General features: G+C 36.7%; 1 protein-coding gene across 7 annotated transcripts in view; it reads left to right on the top strand.

Moving 5' to 3' along the window:
* Window positions 1-13,223, top strand: part of LOC120779114 (calcium-transporting ATPase type 2C member 1) — a 182,783-nt gene that overhangs the window by 94,320 nt on the left and 75,240 nt on the right. For all 7 annotated transcript variants that reach the window (XM_040111303.1, XM_040111297.1, XM_040111298.1 and 4 more), the window contains one exon: window positions 11,119-12,832. In XM_040111303.1, the coding sequence (XP_039967237.1) occupies window positions 11,119-12,832 (1,714 nt within the window). The remainder of the gene's footprint in view (window positions 1-11,118; window positions 12,833-13,223) is intronic.

The following is a 13,223-nucleotide window of genomic DNA, read 5'->3' as shown; positions in this document are numbered from 1 at the left end:
AAGAAAATTTTTCGATGTTTTCGAAAATAAATTTTTTATAGTTTTATTGAAGCTTCTTTGCTGAAAGAATTAATATTTTCGAAAATAAATCAGTCATAATACTATTGGATTTTTTTTGGTGAAAAATTGATATTTCCGAGAATAAATTTTTTATAGTATTATTGAAATTTCTTTACTGAAAGTATTAATATTTTCGAAAGTAATTTTTTTATAGTATTATTTTTACTGAAATAATTAATATTTTCGAAAATAAATTTGTGATAGTATTATTGAGATTTCTTTGGTGAAAAAAATTTATATTTTCGAAAATGAATTTTTAATAATATTATTGAAATTTCTTTGGTGAAAGAATTGACATTTTCGAAGATAAATGTTTCATAGTTTTTGGTGAAGGAATTGAGCATCGCTACAATTTTTGAAGAAATTGTACAGATCTGACCATTATAGCATATAGCTGTCATACAACTTAACTGATCACACTCAAGTCCTTATATGGAAAGCCTTAATATTTGATGAAATATTTTCACGATATTTGGCTGGAATTATTATTCAAAGCATGGCTACATTCTCTGAAGAAATTGTTCAGATCGGACCACTATAGCTTATAGCTGCCATACAAACTGTCTGATACAGCGAATGTCCTTATATGGAAAGCCTTTTTATTTGACGAGATAACTGCACGAATTTAAGCATAGATTATTATTCAAGGCAAAGATGCAATCTCTGCAGAAATTATTGAGATCGGACCACTATAGCCTATAGCTGCCATACAAACTGTCTGATACAACGAAAGTCCTTATATGGAAAGCCTTTTTATTTAACGAGATATCTACACGAAATTTTGCGTAGATTATTACTCAAAGCATCGCTACATTCTCTGAAGAAATTGTTTAAATCGGACCACTATAGCATACAGCTGCCATACAAACTGATCGATCAAAATTCACTTTCTGTACGAAATTTGTTTTTATTTCTGAAGTTATCGTTTCAAAATTGGATTATTAACGAAGAGATCACTACAATTTCCGAACTTGTTTAGATCGGACTACTATAGCCTAATAAATTTTTGGTATGGCATCCTTTATATTTGTGAAAGTTTTATAGTCTCATTGCGGCCGTAGTTAATGTTTTTTCTTGTTTTTGTCATAGAAATATCTACATTTGTAAATAAATATTAAATTATTAAAGTTAATATTTTCTCTTGACATTTTTTATATATTTTTTTTAATCTCCCATTATATAATAGTGACGTTGTAAAATATTCAATAAAGTTATCAACATAAATTATAAACCTCTATTACAGCGTCATTATAGATAAATTCGATGTCTATTTTTATTTTATTTACTTAAATTGCCACAATTTAATTCTGGAATGTTTATATTAAACCTGTTTCCGTTTCCACTTAAATGGGGAAAATCATCAATATTCATTTTATTTACAATAAATGCAATTTAATTGAATTCTACACATATCTGCAATTTAACAGCTAATTAATTAAAGATTTTACATTTAATAAGCTGCCAATTTGCCAAAGCTTTGTAGTGAACCAGCATTAATTAGCTAACACATGCCTACTTACAACCACACTCAAACACATTATAATGTGGCAAATCGCACAGAGCAAATCGTTCGTTGTAAGCAATTATAACTGTTACTATGAATTATTAGGTTCGTGCTGCTATGGAGAAAAATTAAATTATAGTTGCAAGTAAATTTTGTAAGATTGCTCAAAAGCTGGCGTTAAAAGCAGTGGAAATTCAAAAAAAAAAAATAAAACTAAATTTATTTTGGACAATAAAATTGTATGTGAGTATATATTTTATTTTTTGTGTTTCTGTCCATATTCAAGCCTGCTTTGCTAAGCACCAACAGCTGCTGCTTGCCGCACACTATACAGTGCGCTTAAATAAAATATTCCAAACACATTTCGGCACTTAGCATAGGTAAATAAGCGAATAAACCTTCATGCGAATTATGTTTGTACGTGGCACTCGAGCATTTTCGTTGCTATATATGCGTATATAAGTCAACCAGCTTTTAAGTTAGGCCTCCACAAGTGTTTGCTTATCGACAGACCTCTCGAAAGCGTTCTAAAAGCTAGCGTTCTAAATGCGAGTAAATAGGTTAATTTTATATGCTGTGTGCTTATGCGCGCCGGTATGTATGTGTAGGTTGCTAAGTTTGATTATTTGCCACACACTTTTGGCTTTGTATGTGGTAACTGGCAACAGGTTTCAACTCATTCTGGCCCAAATCATCGGTCGCAAGGCGTGCGATTCGCATTTCACAAAGCGCCAACAGCGTGAAAATAAAAAAATGTTTTGTATGTTTCTATGTAAAAATGTTAGGAACTTCATCTACCATATTTACACATACATATATACATATGCACATATGTATAACTCGCGCAACTTGGCAGAAATACCATTTCATTTGCATTGAAAGTATGTTCCATAAATATTGAAAGCGCCTATACTATGTGCTAGGTTGGGTAAAAAAAGTTATATTTTTCTCGTTTAGTACGCTGAAAAATAGGTTCTTAGATAGCTCTTCAAAAATCTCGCCAAGTGTGCCGTCTTAATTGCAACTGGAAGGTGCTCCGCTTTACAGTTTTCAATTTTTTCTCATTATTAGATAGACATTCAAAATGTAGATCACCAACGTTGTGCTCAACATAAAATATTGGGTACTCGAAAAAGTCTTTTCTTATTATGCCAATATATGTTGTTGCAGTCGTATATCTCCAGTGCTACCAATCACATTCTGTCATACCATGTAGTGTTGGAAAGGTGAGATTTTAAGCTTCATATAACAAAAAAAAAAAAATAGTTAAATTCGGGGATGTCGAAAAAAAATTACAGCTTTTCAAAAATGAGTGAAAATAATGAAGAAATTCGCTATACTTTGAAATTTTTGTATAAAAAAGGGAAGAATGCCACGCAACCCACCAATGAAATTTGTGAAGTTTACGAAGACGATGCTGTATCAGTTCATGTAACACAACAATGGCTCGCTCGCTTCCGTTCTGGTAATTTCGCACCTCGCACTGGTCGACCTATCGTTGAAAATGTCGATGAATTTATGCAAAAGATTGACTGGGGCCGTCACATAAGCAGCCATAACATCGTTAAGGAACCTAAACATTCATCGTCAAACAGTTTTGAACCATTTAAAAAAGGCTGGCTACAAAAAGAAGCTCGATGTTTGGGTACCACCTGAATAGTCTGTAAAAAATTTAATGTACCGAATTAACATCTGCGATTCTTTGCTGAAACGAAATGAAATGAAACCATTTCTGAAGCGAATGGTAACAGAAGAAGAAAAGTGGATCAAATACGACAGTAATGTCACCACCAAACGTGGTGAAGCTCAACAAATGATCGCAAAGCCAGGATTGACGCCTTGAAAGGTTATGCAGAGCGTTTGGTGGGATTTGAAAGGAATCATCTACTATGCACTGCTCCAGCCTGGTCAAACGATAGATTCTACATTTTACTGTCAACAACTGATGTGATTGAAGCAAGCAATCGAAAAAAAGGCCAGAACTGATCAACAGAAAGGGCTTCGTGCTCCATCAGGACAACGCTAGACCACACACATCTTTGATGACTCGACAAAAACTGCGAGAGCTTGGCTCGGAAGTTTTGCTGCATCCACCATATAGCCCTGACCTTCCACCATCGGACTACCATTTGTTTCGGTCAATGTAGAACTCCCTTAATGGAGTAAAGTTGGATTCAATAGAAACCTGTGAAAATTTCGTAGTTTTTCGCAGAGAAACCAGAAAAGTTTTACTCTTTTGGAATAATGTCTCTAGCGGAAAAATGCCAAAAAGTGGTCGACCAAATTGGTACATGTTTAGTTCATTAAAGTTCAGTATAAATATAAAAGAATAAGTTGAAGTTTAATTAGAAATACGAAAGGACTTCTTCGACTACCCAACAGATACAATTCATAGGTATGAGATTAGCAGAGTTGCATTGAACTCAACCTAATCTAAGACACATTTTGTAGATATTAATTGCATTAGGCTCAAGATAATCTAGATTAATGTTCGTAGATACTAAAAATTGAGGTCACCAGGGTTGCATTGGGCTCAACATAACCCAAAATAATTGTCGTTGATATTAAAAATGCAGCTAAAATGTAGGAAGACAAAATCGTATTTAATACTGCGGAATATTGAAACATTTATTATCTCGACTTTTTCTCAAAAAAAAAAATTGGTAATAATAGTAAATCTCTTCCTCCAATGTCATTTCCAAACAATTTGAAGGCCATTAATAATTTTTTATTTTATGGTAATGTCGATTTTTGTGTCATTTTTGACACTTATTTTAATTAACATTAAATACCACTCCGCTTAACATTTAATCATCCGTTATAAATACATTTTAATTATTGGGTTCAATAAGAGCTTTTTTGTACTTTAAACGGAAATAAATCAAATTAAAACAAGCGTCATAATAATATTAGTAAATATTGTCTCTGATATTTTTTTAACTGCTGCTTTTTTACAAAGAGTCGCTAATTGAATACGAATACTAACCACATGCTTCTGTATGCATAGTATCTATGCTATTGATAGTGAATATGTATGTATATATTAGATATACATATATTGGTGTTTGATAGTAAGTATGTATATAATATATATGTTCAATCACGTAGTACTCAATTTACTCAATTAGACTCTAAAGTTAGAATGGCAATAATTTTTATTTCATTTCAATGATAAGTACGTAGGTTGACTTTTATGCTTTGGGTTTTGGCAAACTTACTGTTGCAATCTGGCAACTCACAGCTTTATCGTAATGTTTGACATTTTTGATGGTTTGTATACACAGAATATTTGGACATATAAGCGCTATTTGTATTGTCTACAGTAACTTAAAATATTTATTATATTTTTTTAGAAATTTTCGAACACTCATAACCAACTCCAAATTACTGCTGTGTGCCGAGTGTCTGTTCTCTTTTATTCTTTCCTTTTTCTCTTTTCTTCAAATATTATCCAAAAGCCAGTTTTCTTCTTAATATTTTTTCGAAGTTTTTTCCAAAACTAGTAATTAACTTTGTTTTGTAAGAATATCTAGCTTTTTCCCAGCCAATCCGAAAGCCATTATGTCGGCTCTTTACATTAACATTTTTTTTGTTAATACATTTGCTAAGTTTTTAATTAGCTCTCAAGCAATATGCGGAAACATACATATGTAGATCATAAATGTATATTTTCTTTGCAACGCTAAGTGGTGCTAAGTGCTTAAACGTTAAGAACTTTATGAGCTTTTGTCGTAAAAGTATTGTGGTGGGAAAGATTTATGACAGACAGTTAAGCCGGAGCAGACATTACTTCGAAAATTATCATATTTTATGTTTATAAATTATTATTATTTTTTTTATTTTTTTTTTAATGTACTTAGCAAAAAGGGTACAGCGAAGAGAAAATAGCAAAAAAAAGATGAAGACGTTAGCTTTGGCTATAATACCCTTCACAGATGAATTTTTTATGGCGTAACAGGGTGTAAAAAGATATTTATCTTGATTTTGATGGACCCGTTTGTAGAAATAACATACTAGATAATAATCTGTGCCAATTATCGTGAATATGCCTGGTCAAGTAAACATGTTTTCGATATAAGGACTTGAGTTTGATGGGTCAGTTTGTATGGCAGCTATATGCTTTAGTTGGCCGATCGGAATAATTTCTTCGGAGATTGTGGCGATATCAGAGATAATAATCTGAGCTAAATTTCCTGAAGATATCTCGTCAAGCAAAAAAATTTTCCTTACAAGGGCTTGAGTTCGATCGGGCAGTTTGTATGGCAGCTATATGCTATTGTGGTCCGATCGAAATAAAATATTTGGAGTTTGCATCGTTGCCTTAGAGGATAGTCCATGCTAAATTTCATGAAGATATCTTATCAAATGAAAAAGTTTGCCATGTAAGGAATTGAGTTTGATGGGTCAGTTTGTATGACAGCTATATGCTATTGTTGTTCGATTAAAGTAATTTCTTCGTAGATTGTAGCGGTGTCTTAGAGAATAGTCCATGCTAAATTTCGTGAAGATATCTTATTAAATGAAAAAGTTTGCCATATAAGGAGTTGAGTTTGAAGGGTCAGTTTGTATGGCAGCTATATGTTGTAATGGTCCCATCGGAACAATTTCTTCGGAGTTTGTAGCGGTGTCTTAAATAATACCAGTTGCCAATTTAAAATGTTGCATATATATCTGCATACATACATATAGCACACATGCATCGCTTACAAATCAACTAAAAGCTATTTCAAATGACAGTCAGTTGGGATTTATAAATGCTAGCAGCTTTCAGAATTTGCATACTTACTTTGTATTGCTTCGATTTCCATTCAAGCTTATCACTAATCGTGCATACATACACCCATACATGCATTTACGTGCAACCAAATAGCTACCGCTCGTGTTGCCATTTACTTATGCAATTTTAGCTGGAAATTTTACACGCCAATGAGTAGCTGCTGTTAATCCGCAATTACTTTTACACACATACATACATACATACATATATGCATATCAGCAGAAATCTTACAAACGGCATTATATACATACATCTAGTATTAACACGGCTTAGAAATTAGTTTGTGATCTTGTAAATCACGTTCTTGAAAAACCTGATTTGATAGTGATTTGTGATTTGTGTTTTTTTGTTTTTGCTTTCCGGTTTTTATTTTATCAGAAAATTTGCAGTATTATTATAGGAAAAATACTATCTTGATTATTACCGACTTATAGGTAAACAGTTTTGTAATAATGCATACTTTTGTATATGTAAGAAGGTACATGCTTTTCAGAGAATATGTAAATGAGGATGAACTGCATTTTGTTGGAATTTTTATAGCTCAAATACCAACCACATTATTGCACTACACAAAGTTGTTGCATATGTTGTTTTTTTTGTGCGGATTTTTCTATGTTCACTAGTAATGAGAGCTATAGTCCTCCTCTCATTTAGCTTTCGTCAATAAATTAATCGCTACTTTGTAATTAATTAAACAGCGCTTGCATTACAAATACGCAAATTTTGTATGTCAGCAGCGTGATAATTAAACATGCAACACGTGTAGCAACCATACACTAGCGACAGCGGTGGCCATTTAGCTAGAAGCGGGTGTAATAGCAAGCCATTTTCTACAAAAATACTCACTTGAATGCAAAAGATCTTTTATTGATGATTTATTGTTGTTGCCAAGTGGGGGATTCCCTTTGTAATTATACATTTAATGCGAAATTCGTCAGCAATATATTTATGCCTGAAAATTACATTGTTTTTACAGTTGCGAGAATTTTGAAATCTATATTAAAACTAAGCAGCAGCTTTAAGCGCGCTTTTATGTGCTTTCTCATTGTATTCCTTTAGTAGCTAAGCCCTTTATCTGCTTATGCCACCACACACGGTATTTTTTATGCTGCCACCTTTTTCAATTTACCGCTTAACTAGCTAAAACTTAATTAGTAACGAACACATATGGTAGAGCACAACACAAATTGAATGCTGCATGCTGCTGTGGCAGGTAATAAAGCATATTTAAATGCACATTTGTTTAGTTGTATGTAGAAGGGTGGTTCTTAAATGTCCATAATAAGCGCACAAGTGACTAAATTGATGAGTTATCGTTCGATACGCCTTTTTCTGCCCAAGAAGTTGCTTATTTGTTAGAACCGTCGATATCGGACCAGTATATAGCATATAGCTGCCATACAAACTAACCGATCGAAATCAAGTTTTTGTATGGAAAACTTTTTTATTTAAAAACATATTCTCACGAAATTTGACACAGATTATTCTCAGAGACAGAGCCACAATCTCCGAAGAAAATGTTCAGATCTGACCACTATAGCATATAGCTGCCATACAAACTGATCCATCAAAATCCAGTTCTTGCATGAAAAACTTTTTTATTTGTCAAGATATTTAAATGTAATTTTACACAAATTATTGTTCAAGTCAATGCTAAAATCTCCGAGAAAAATGTTCAGATCGGACCGCTATAGCATATAGCTGTCATACAAACTGATCCATCAAACTCCAGTTCTTGCATGGAAAACTTTTTTATTTCAAAAGATTTATATACGAAATTTGGCACAGATTATTCAAAGACAGTGCTACTGTCTCCAAAGAAATCATTCAGATCGGACTACTATAACGTATAGTTGTCATACAAAATGTACGATCAAGATCATGTCTTAGCACGGAAAACGTTCTTTGAGGAGGTATCTTCACTAGAATTAGCACAAATTATTCTCAGAAACAGCGCTACAACCTCCTAATAAATTTTTTCAGATCGGATCACTATAGCATATGGCTGTCATACAAACTGATCCATCGAAATCAAGTTCTTGTATGGAAAACTTTTCTATTTGAAAAGATATCTTCACAAAATTTAGCACAGATTATTCCCTGATACAGCGCTACAATCTCCGAAGAAATTGTTCTGATCAGAAAACTATAGCATATAGCTATCATACAAGCTGAGGGTTTAAAATAAATTTTCGTTTGATTTTTGTTTTACTTTTTCAAGTTTTTATTTATTTAAAATTTTTAGGACCACCCTAATTTAAAATCATATACTTGCATATCGTATGTGAATACACATGTTAGATTTGTCTAATTTCTTACAAACATTAGCTATTATTCTCTTTAATATGAGATTTCCAAGTGGTTGGAAGTTCGCTTTCACCCAAAGCTTCTGCAGACGATACACAAATAATTGTAATGAAGTATGCATCCACACACGATGTCAATATAAAAAGTATATATTTATATACAACCAGCGTTTTTGTTATTGCTTACGTTTTAGCCTGTCTTCGCTAGCTAATTTGCCAACATCATTATTAGCAGCAACATCATCTCCTCACTCCTCATTGCCTTCGTGATTATAATTTGTACAATACATCTCAGTGCCGCGTTGACATGCAGCTGTCATGTCCATCCCGGCAACGTGTCAACCTCGCAACCCACCCATGCACTTTTACACTCACTCGCTCATCCACAACAAGTTGGCCACCCACCCAGCTACCTCAGCTGTGCAGACTGTAGCTAATGGCAGTCGGTGACTGACTGATGTGTCAGCTGATGGGCAACGGGGACGACACACAGTTACAATCATTTGTCAGTTGCACTTGACGTTCATTTGTAAGTGATGCTGGCAACATATGCATATCAGTTCGATTAGTTCCTATGCCGAAGGAACACACACACATTTATATTGATAGATATACATATACATATATGACAGTGTATTTATTAGACCTGTATGCGCTTACTTTTAGATTTAAGCGAGCGTAGTACTTGTAGATACGAAATAAAATTTGATTTTTAAATCTACTCATTCGTCTACATATACCTTTACGTACGTACATATGTATATAAGTGCTTTGTCTGTCCACCCGGCCATCAAAATTTAGTTGGTACGAGCCAGCACTGATAAGCTACAACGGTTCGACAGTTGTTGATGTCATTGTAGAAAAACGTGACTGGAAAGTCATATATCCATACTCACAAATTTGCAATATAACATTTCATGGGATGCAATGAATATTGAAATTCACTGAAATACACACACATGTGCAAGTTTCTAATATTGCTAAGAGATTCGCCTCTGATTGGACATGTTAGATGAGTCGCCCAGCATATTGGCTTCTGCTGTTGCTTTGCACGAGTTGTTGTTGCTTGTAGCAGATTAAATCAATAAGTTCCGTTGTGGAGATTACGGCAACTAACAAAAGGTGATTTGAGGTTGCTTGCAGTGCATGCGAGTAATTAGAAAAATGGGTGAAAGGTCTCTAGATTATTTAGCTGATAGCGTAGAAAAATTGGCAAAATATTTTATAAATATGCAAAGTACGGGTTATTTCAATAAATAATCTATATAATATACTATTTTCGTTCTTGATGCGTCAACGAAATTCTAAACTGTCAGCTGTTCCTACTTTTTCTTCTTTATTGGCGTGGACACCGCTTACGTGGTTATAGCCGAGTTTACAACAGCACGCCAGTCGTTTCTTCTTTTCGCTACTTAGCGTCAATTGTAGATTCCAAGTGTAGCCTGGGCCTTCTCCACCTGGTCTTTCCAACGAGGTGAAGGTCTTCCTCTTCCTTTGCCTCCACCGGCAGGTACTGCGTCGAATACTTTCAGAGCTGGAGTGTTTTCATACATTCGGACGACTTGACTTAGCCAGCGTATCCGTTGTCTCTTAACTCGCTGAACTATGTCAATGTTATCGTATAACTCGTACAGCTCATCGTTCCATCGACTGTGGTATTTGCCATTGCCATTCCGCAGAACCTTTCTCTCGAAAACTCGTAACGCCGGCTCTTCAGATGTTGTCGTCGTCCATGCCTCTGCACCTGTCTTTTCCAAAATTTGGCGCATGGTGAATGTCTAGTCAGTTTTGGATTTTTCGGATCTAAACCCACACTGATAAGGTACAATCAGTTTGTTGACGGTGGACTTTGATCTTTCACACAATACCCTCGATGGAACCTTATATGCGATGTTAAGTAGACTTATTCCACGGTAGTTGGTGCGGATTGTGGGGTCTTCTTTTTTGTGAATTGGGCACACTTAATTTCCAATCGTCAGGCCATATTTGTTCGACTATATTCTACCTTATCAGTTCTTCGCCGTCGTATTTGAATAGCTCGACCGGTAGTCCATTGGCTCCCGCCGTTTTATTGTTCTTCAGGCGGGTAATTGTTATGCGAACTTCTTGATGGTCGGGCATTAGAACGTCTGCTCCATCGTCATCGTTTGGGGTGTTGGGTTCACCATCTACTGGCGATAAACTTTCACTGCCATTCAAAAGGTTGGTCCATAATGTTAGTAAGCTCTGGGCATCGGTCACTAGATGACTTTTGAGGGTTCTAGATATTAATACATATACTTATATTAAACTGAAAGTGATTATCCCCACTTGAACTTTATTATTTAACATATATTTTCGTGTTTCAGTCAACTAACCAATGCAAAAGTTCGACATTCGAAGATTTATGCTTTAATTTCTAAACTTCTGTTTCTCGATACCGAAAAAACTAAACAATACTAAAATCTCATTTGTCTCTTCACACTTTTCAGACGGGTTCAACCCTAACGCCCGAAATGTTGCTGACAACGTCCGAGTCATCGACGTACAGCGCCTCCGAAGTGGCCGGCCGTCTACAGGTCGACACGCGTACCGGTCTCAAATGGACCGAGGCAAAGTACCGTGCGAAAATTATCGGACACAATGAGTTGAATGTGAATGAGGAGGATCCTACATGGAAGAAATATATTGAACAGTTTAAGAATCCACTTATACTGCTGCTTTTGGGCAGCGCGCTAGTTTCGGTGATTATGAAACAGTATGACGATGCTGTGAGCATAACGATAGCCATCATCATAGTGGTAACGGTCGCTTTCATACAAGAATACCGTTCGGAGAAGAGTTTGGAGGAGTTAAAGAAGCTGGTACCACCCGAGTGCCATTGCCTGCGCGAAGGACGACTCGATACGTTTTTGGCGCGTGAGCTAGTGCCCGGCGATGTGGTGTACTTGAATGTAGGCGATCGTGTGCCAGCCGATGTGCGGCTCTTCGATGCCATCGATCTGTCGATCGATGAGTCAAGCTTCACGGGCGAAACGGAACCGGCGCGCAAGAGCACCGAGCTCATACTGAGCAGTACCACCAATAAGGATCATACAAATATGAAAAATGTCGCCTTTATGGGCACATTGGTGCGCTGCGGCAATGGCAAGGGTGTTGTAGTGAGCACCGGTGAGCGCAGTGAGTTCGGTGAAGTTTTCAAAATGATGCAAGCTGAAGAAGCGCCGAAGACACCGTTGCAGAAATCGATGGACATACTCGGCGCACAGCTAAGTTTCTATTCGTTCCTCATCATTGGCGTAATTATGCTTTTGGGTTGGCTACAAGGCAAACCGCTAACCGAAATGTTCAATATCAGCGTTTCTTTGGCTGTCGCCGCCATACCAGAAGGCCTACCGATTGTGGTCACCGTGACGCTGGCACTCGGTGTCATGCGCATGGCCAAACGCAATGCGATTGTGAAGAAATTGCCAACCGTGGAGACGCTCGGTTGCGTGAATGTCATTTGTTCGGACAAAACGGGCACTTTGACGAAGAACGAAATGACAGCGACAGTTATCATCACATCTGACGGCTACATGGCCGATGTCACCGGCGCGGGTTATAATGACCAAGGCGAAATACATATACGCAATTGCAATAACGTCGAAATGGCCAAAGCAAACATCACGAACTTATTAGAAATCGGCGCAGTCTGCAATAACGCCTACATACAGAACGGCACTTTGCTCGGCCAGCCGACAGAGGGCGCACTAATCGCTGTCGCTATGAAGAATGGCATGTACGCCACCGCGGAGAACTATGTGCGCATACAGGAGTATCCATTCTCATCCGAACAGAAAATGATGGCTGTCAAGTGCATACACAAATACAACAATAACAAAGAGGAAATCTTCTTTGCCAAAGGCGCATTGGAAATGCTGTTGCCGCAATGCACGAAATACATGTTCGGCACACAAACGGTGCCGTTGACAAAGCAAAATGAGGCGGAATTCCTCGCGGAAGCCTATGAAATCGGCCGCAAGGGTTTGCGTGTGCTGGCGCTAGCGAAAGGACGCAGCCTGCAGGATCTCATCTACTGTGGCCTGGTGGGCATAACCGATCCGCCGCGTCCATTGGTACGCGAATCCATTGAGATGCTGATGCAGAGCGGCGTGCGCGTCAAGATGGTCACCGGCGATGCGCAGGAGACGGCCATGGCGATTGGTGAGTGGAAGATTTTTCGTTTTGTAATAACTTTTATACTATAAAAATTCATATTTCCTACCACTTATACTTGATTTCCGGGTTTCTCGGTTGACCAAGTTGTGGTTGCCATTGATACCTGCTGCAAAGCAGTTTTATAAATGGGATATCGCTGTATATTGCAGACACTTTTAATTAACCATTCCTTGCTCTTGCTTCTTTTGCAATTTTCATATGCTGTCGGTTCTTTCAAATTACGCACCCACCCCAAAAATCAAAGTCCTGTTTCCTTTCCAACTTTCGGCGCAACTCCTGCAATTTTACCGGCTTGCGTACGGCCTTGCGCCGAAAAGTAGGCAAACAAATTTGCGTTGTTGAGTAAACTGTGATTTATCAGCAGCGCCAAAGTCGT

Source organism: Bactrocera tryoni, chromosome 5, assembly GCF_016617805.1.
Source record: "Bactrocera tryoni isolate S06 chromosome 5, CSIRO_BtryS06_freeze2, whole genome shotgun sequence".
Lineage (NCBI taxonomy): Eukaryota > Metazoa > Arthropoda > Insecta > Diptera > Tephritidae > Bactrocera > Bactrocera tryoni.
Note: the sequence above shows the minus strand (reverse complement) of the source record. Positions and strands in the feature narration are given on the sequence as shown.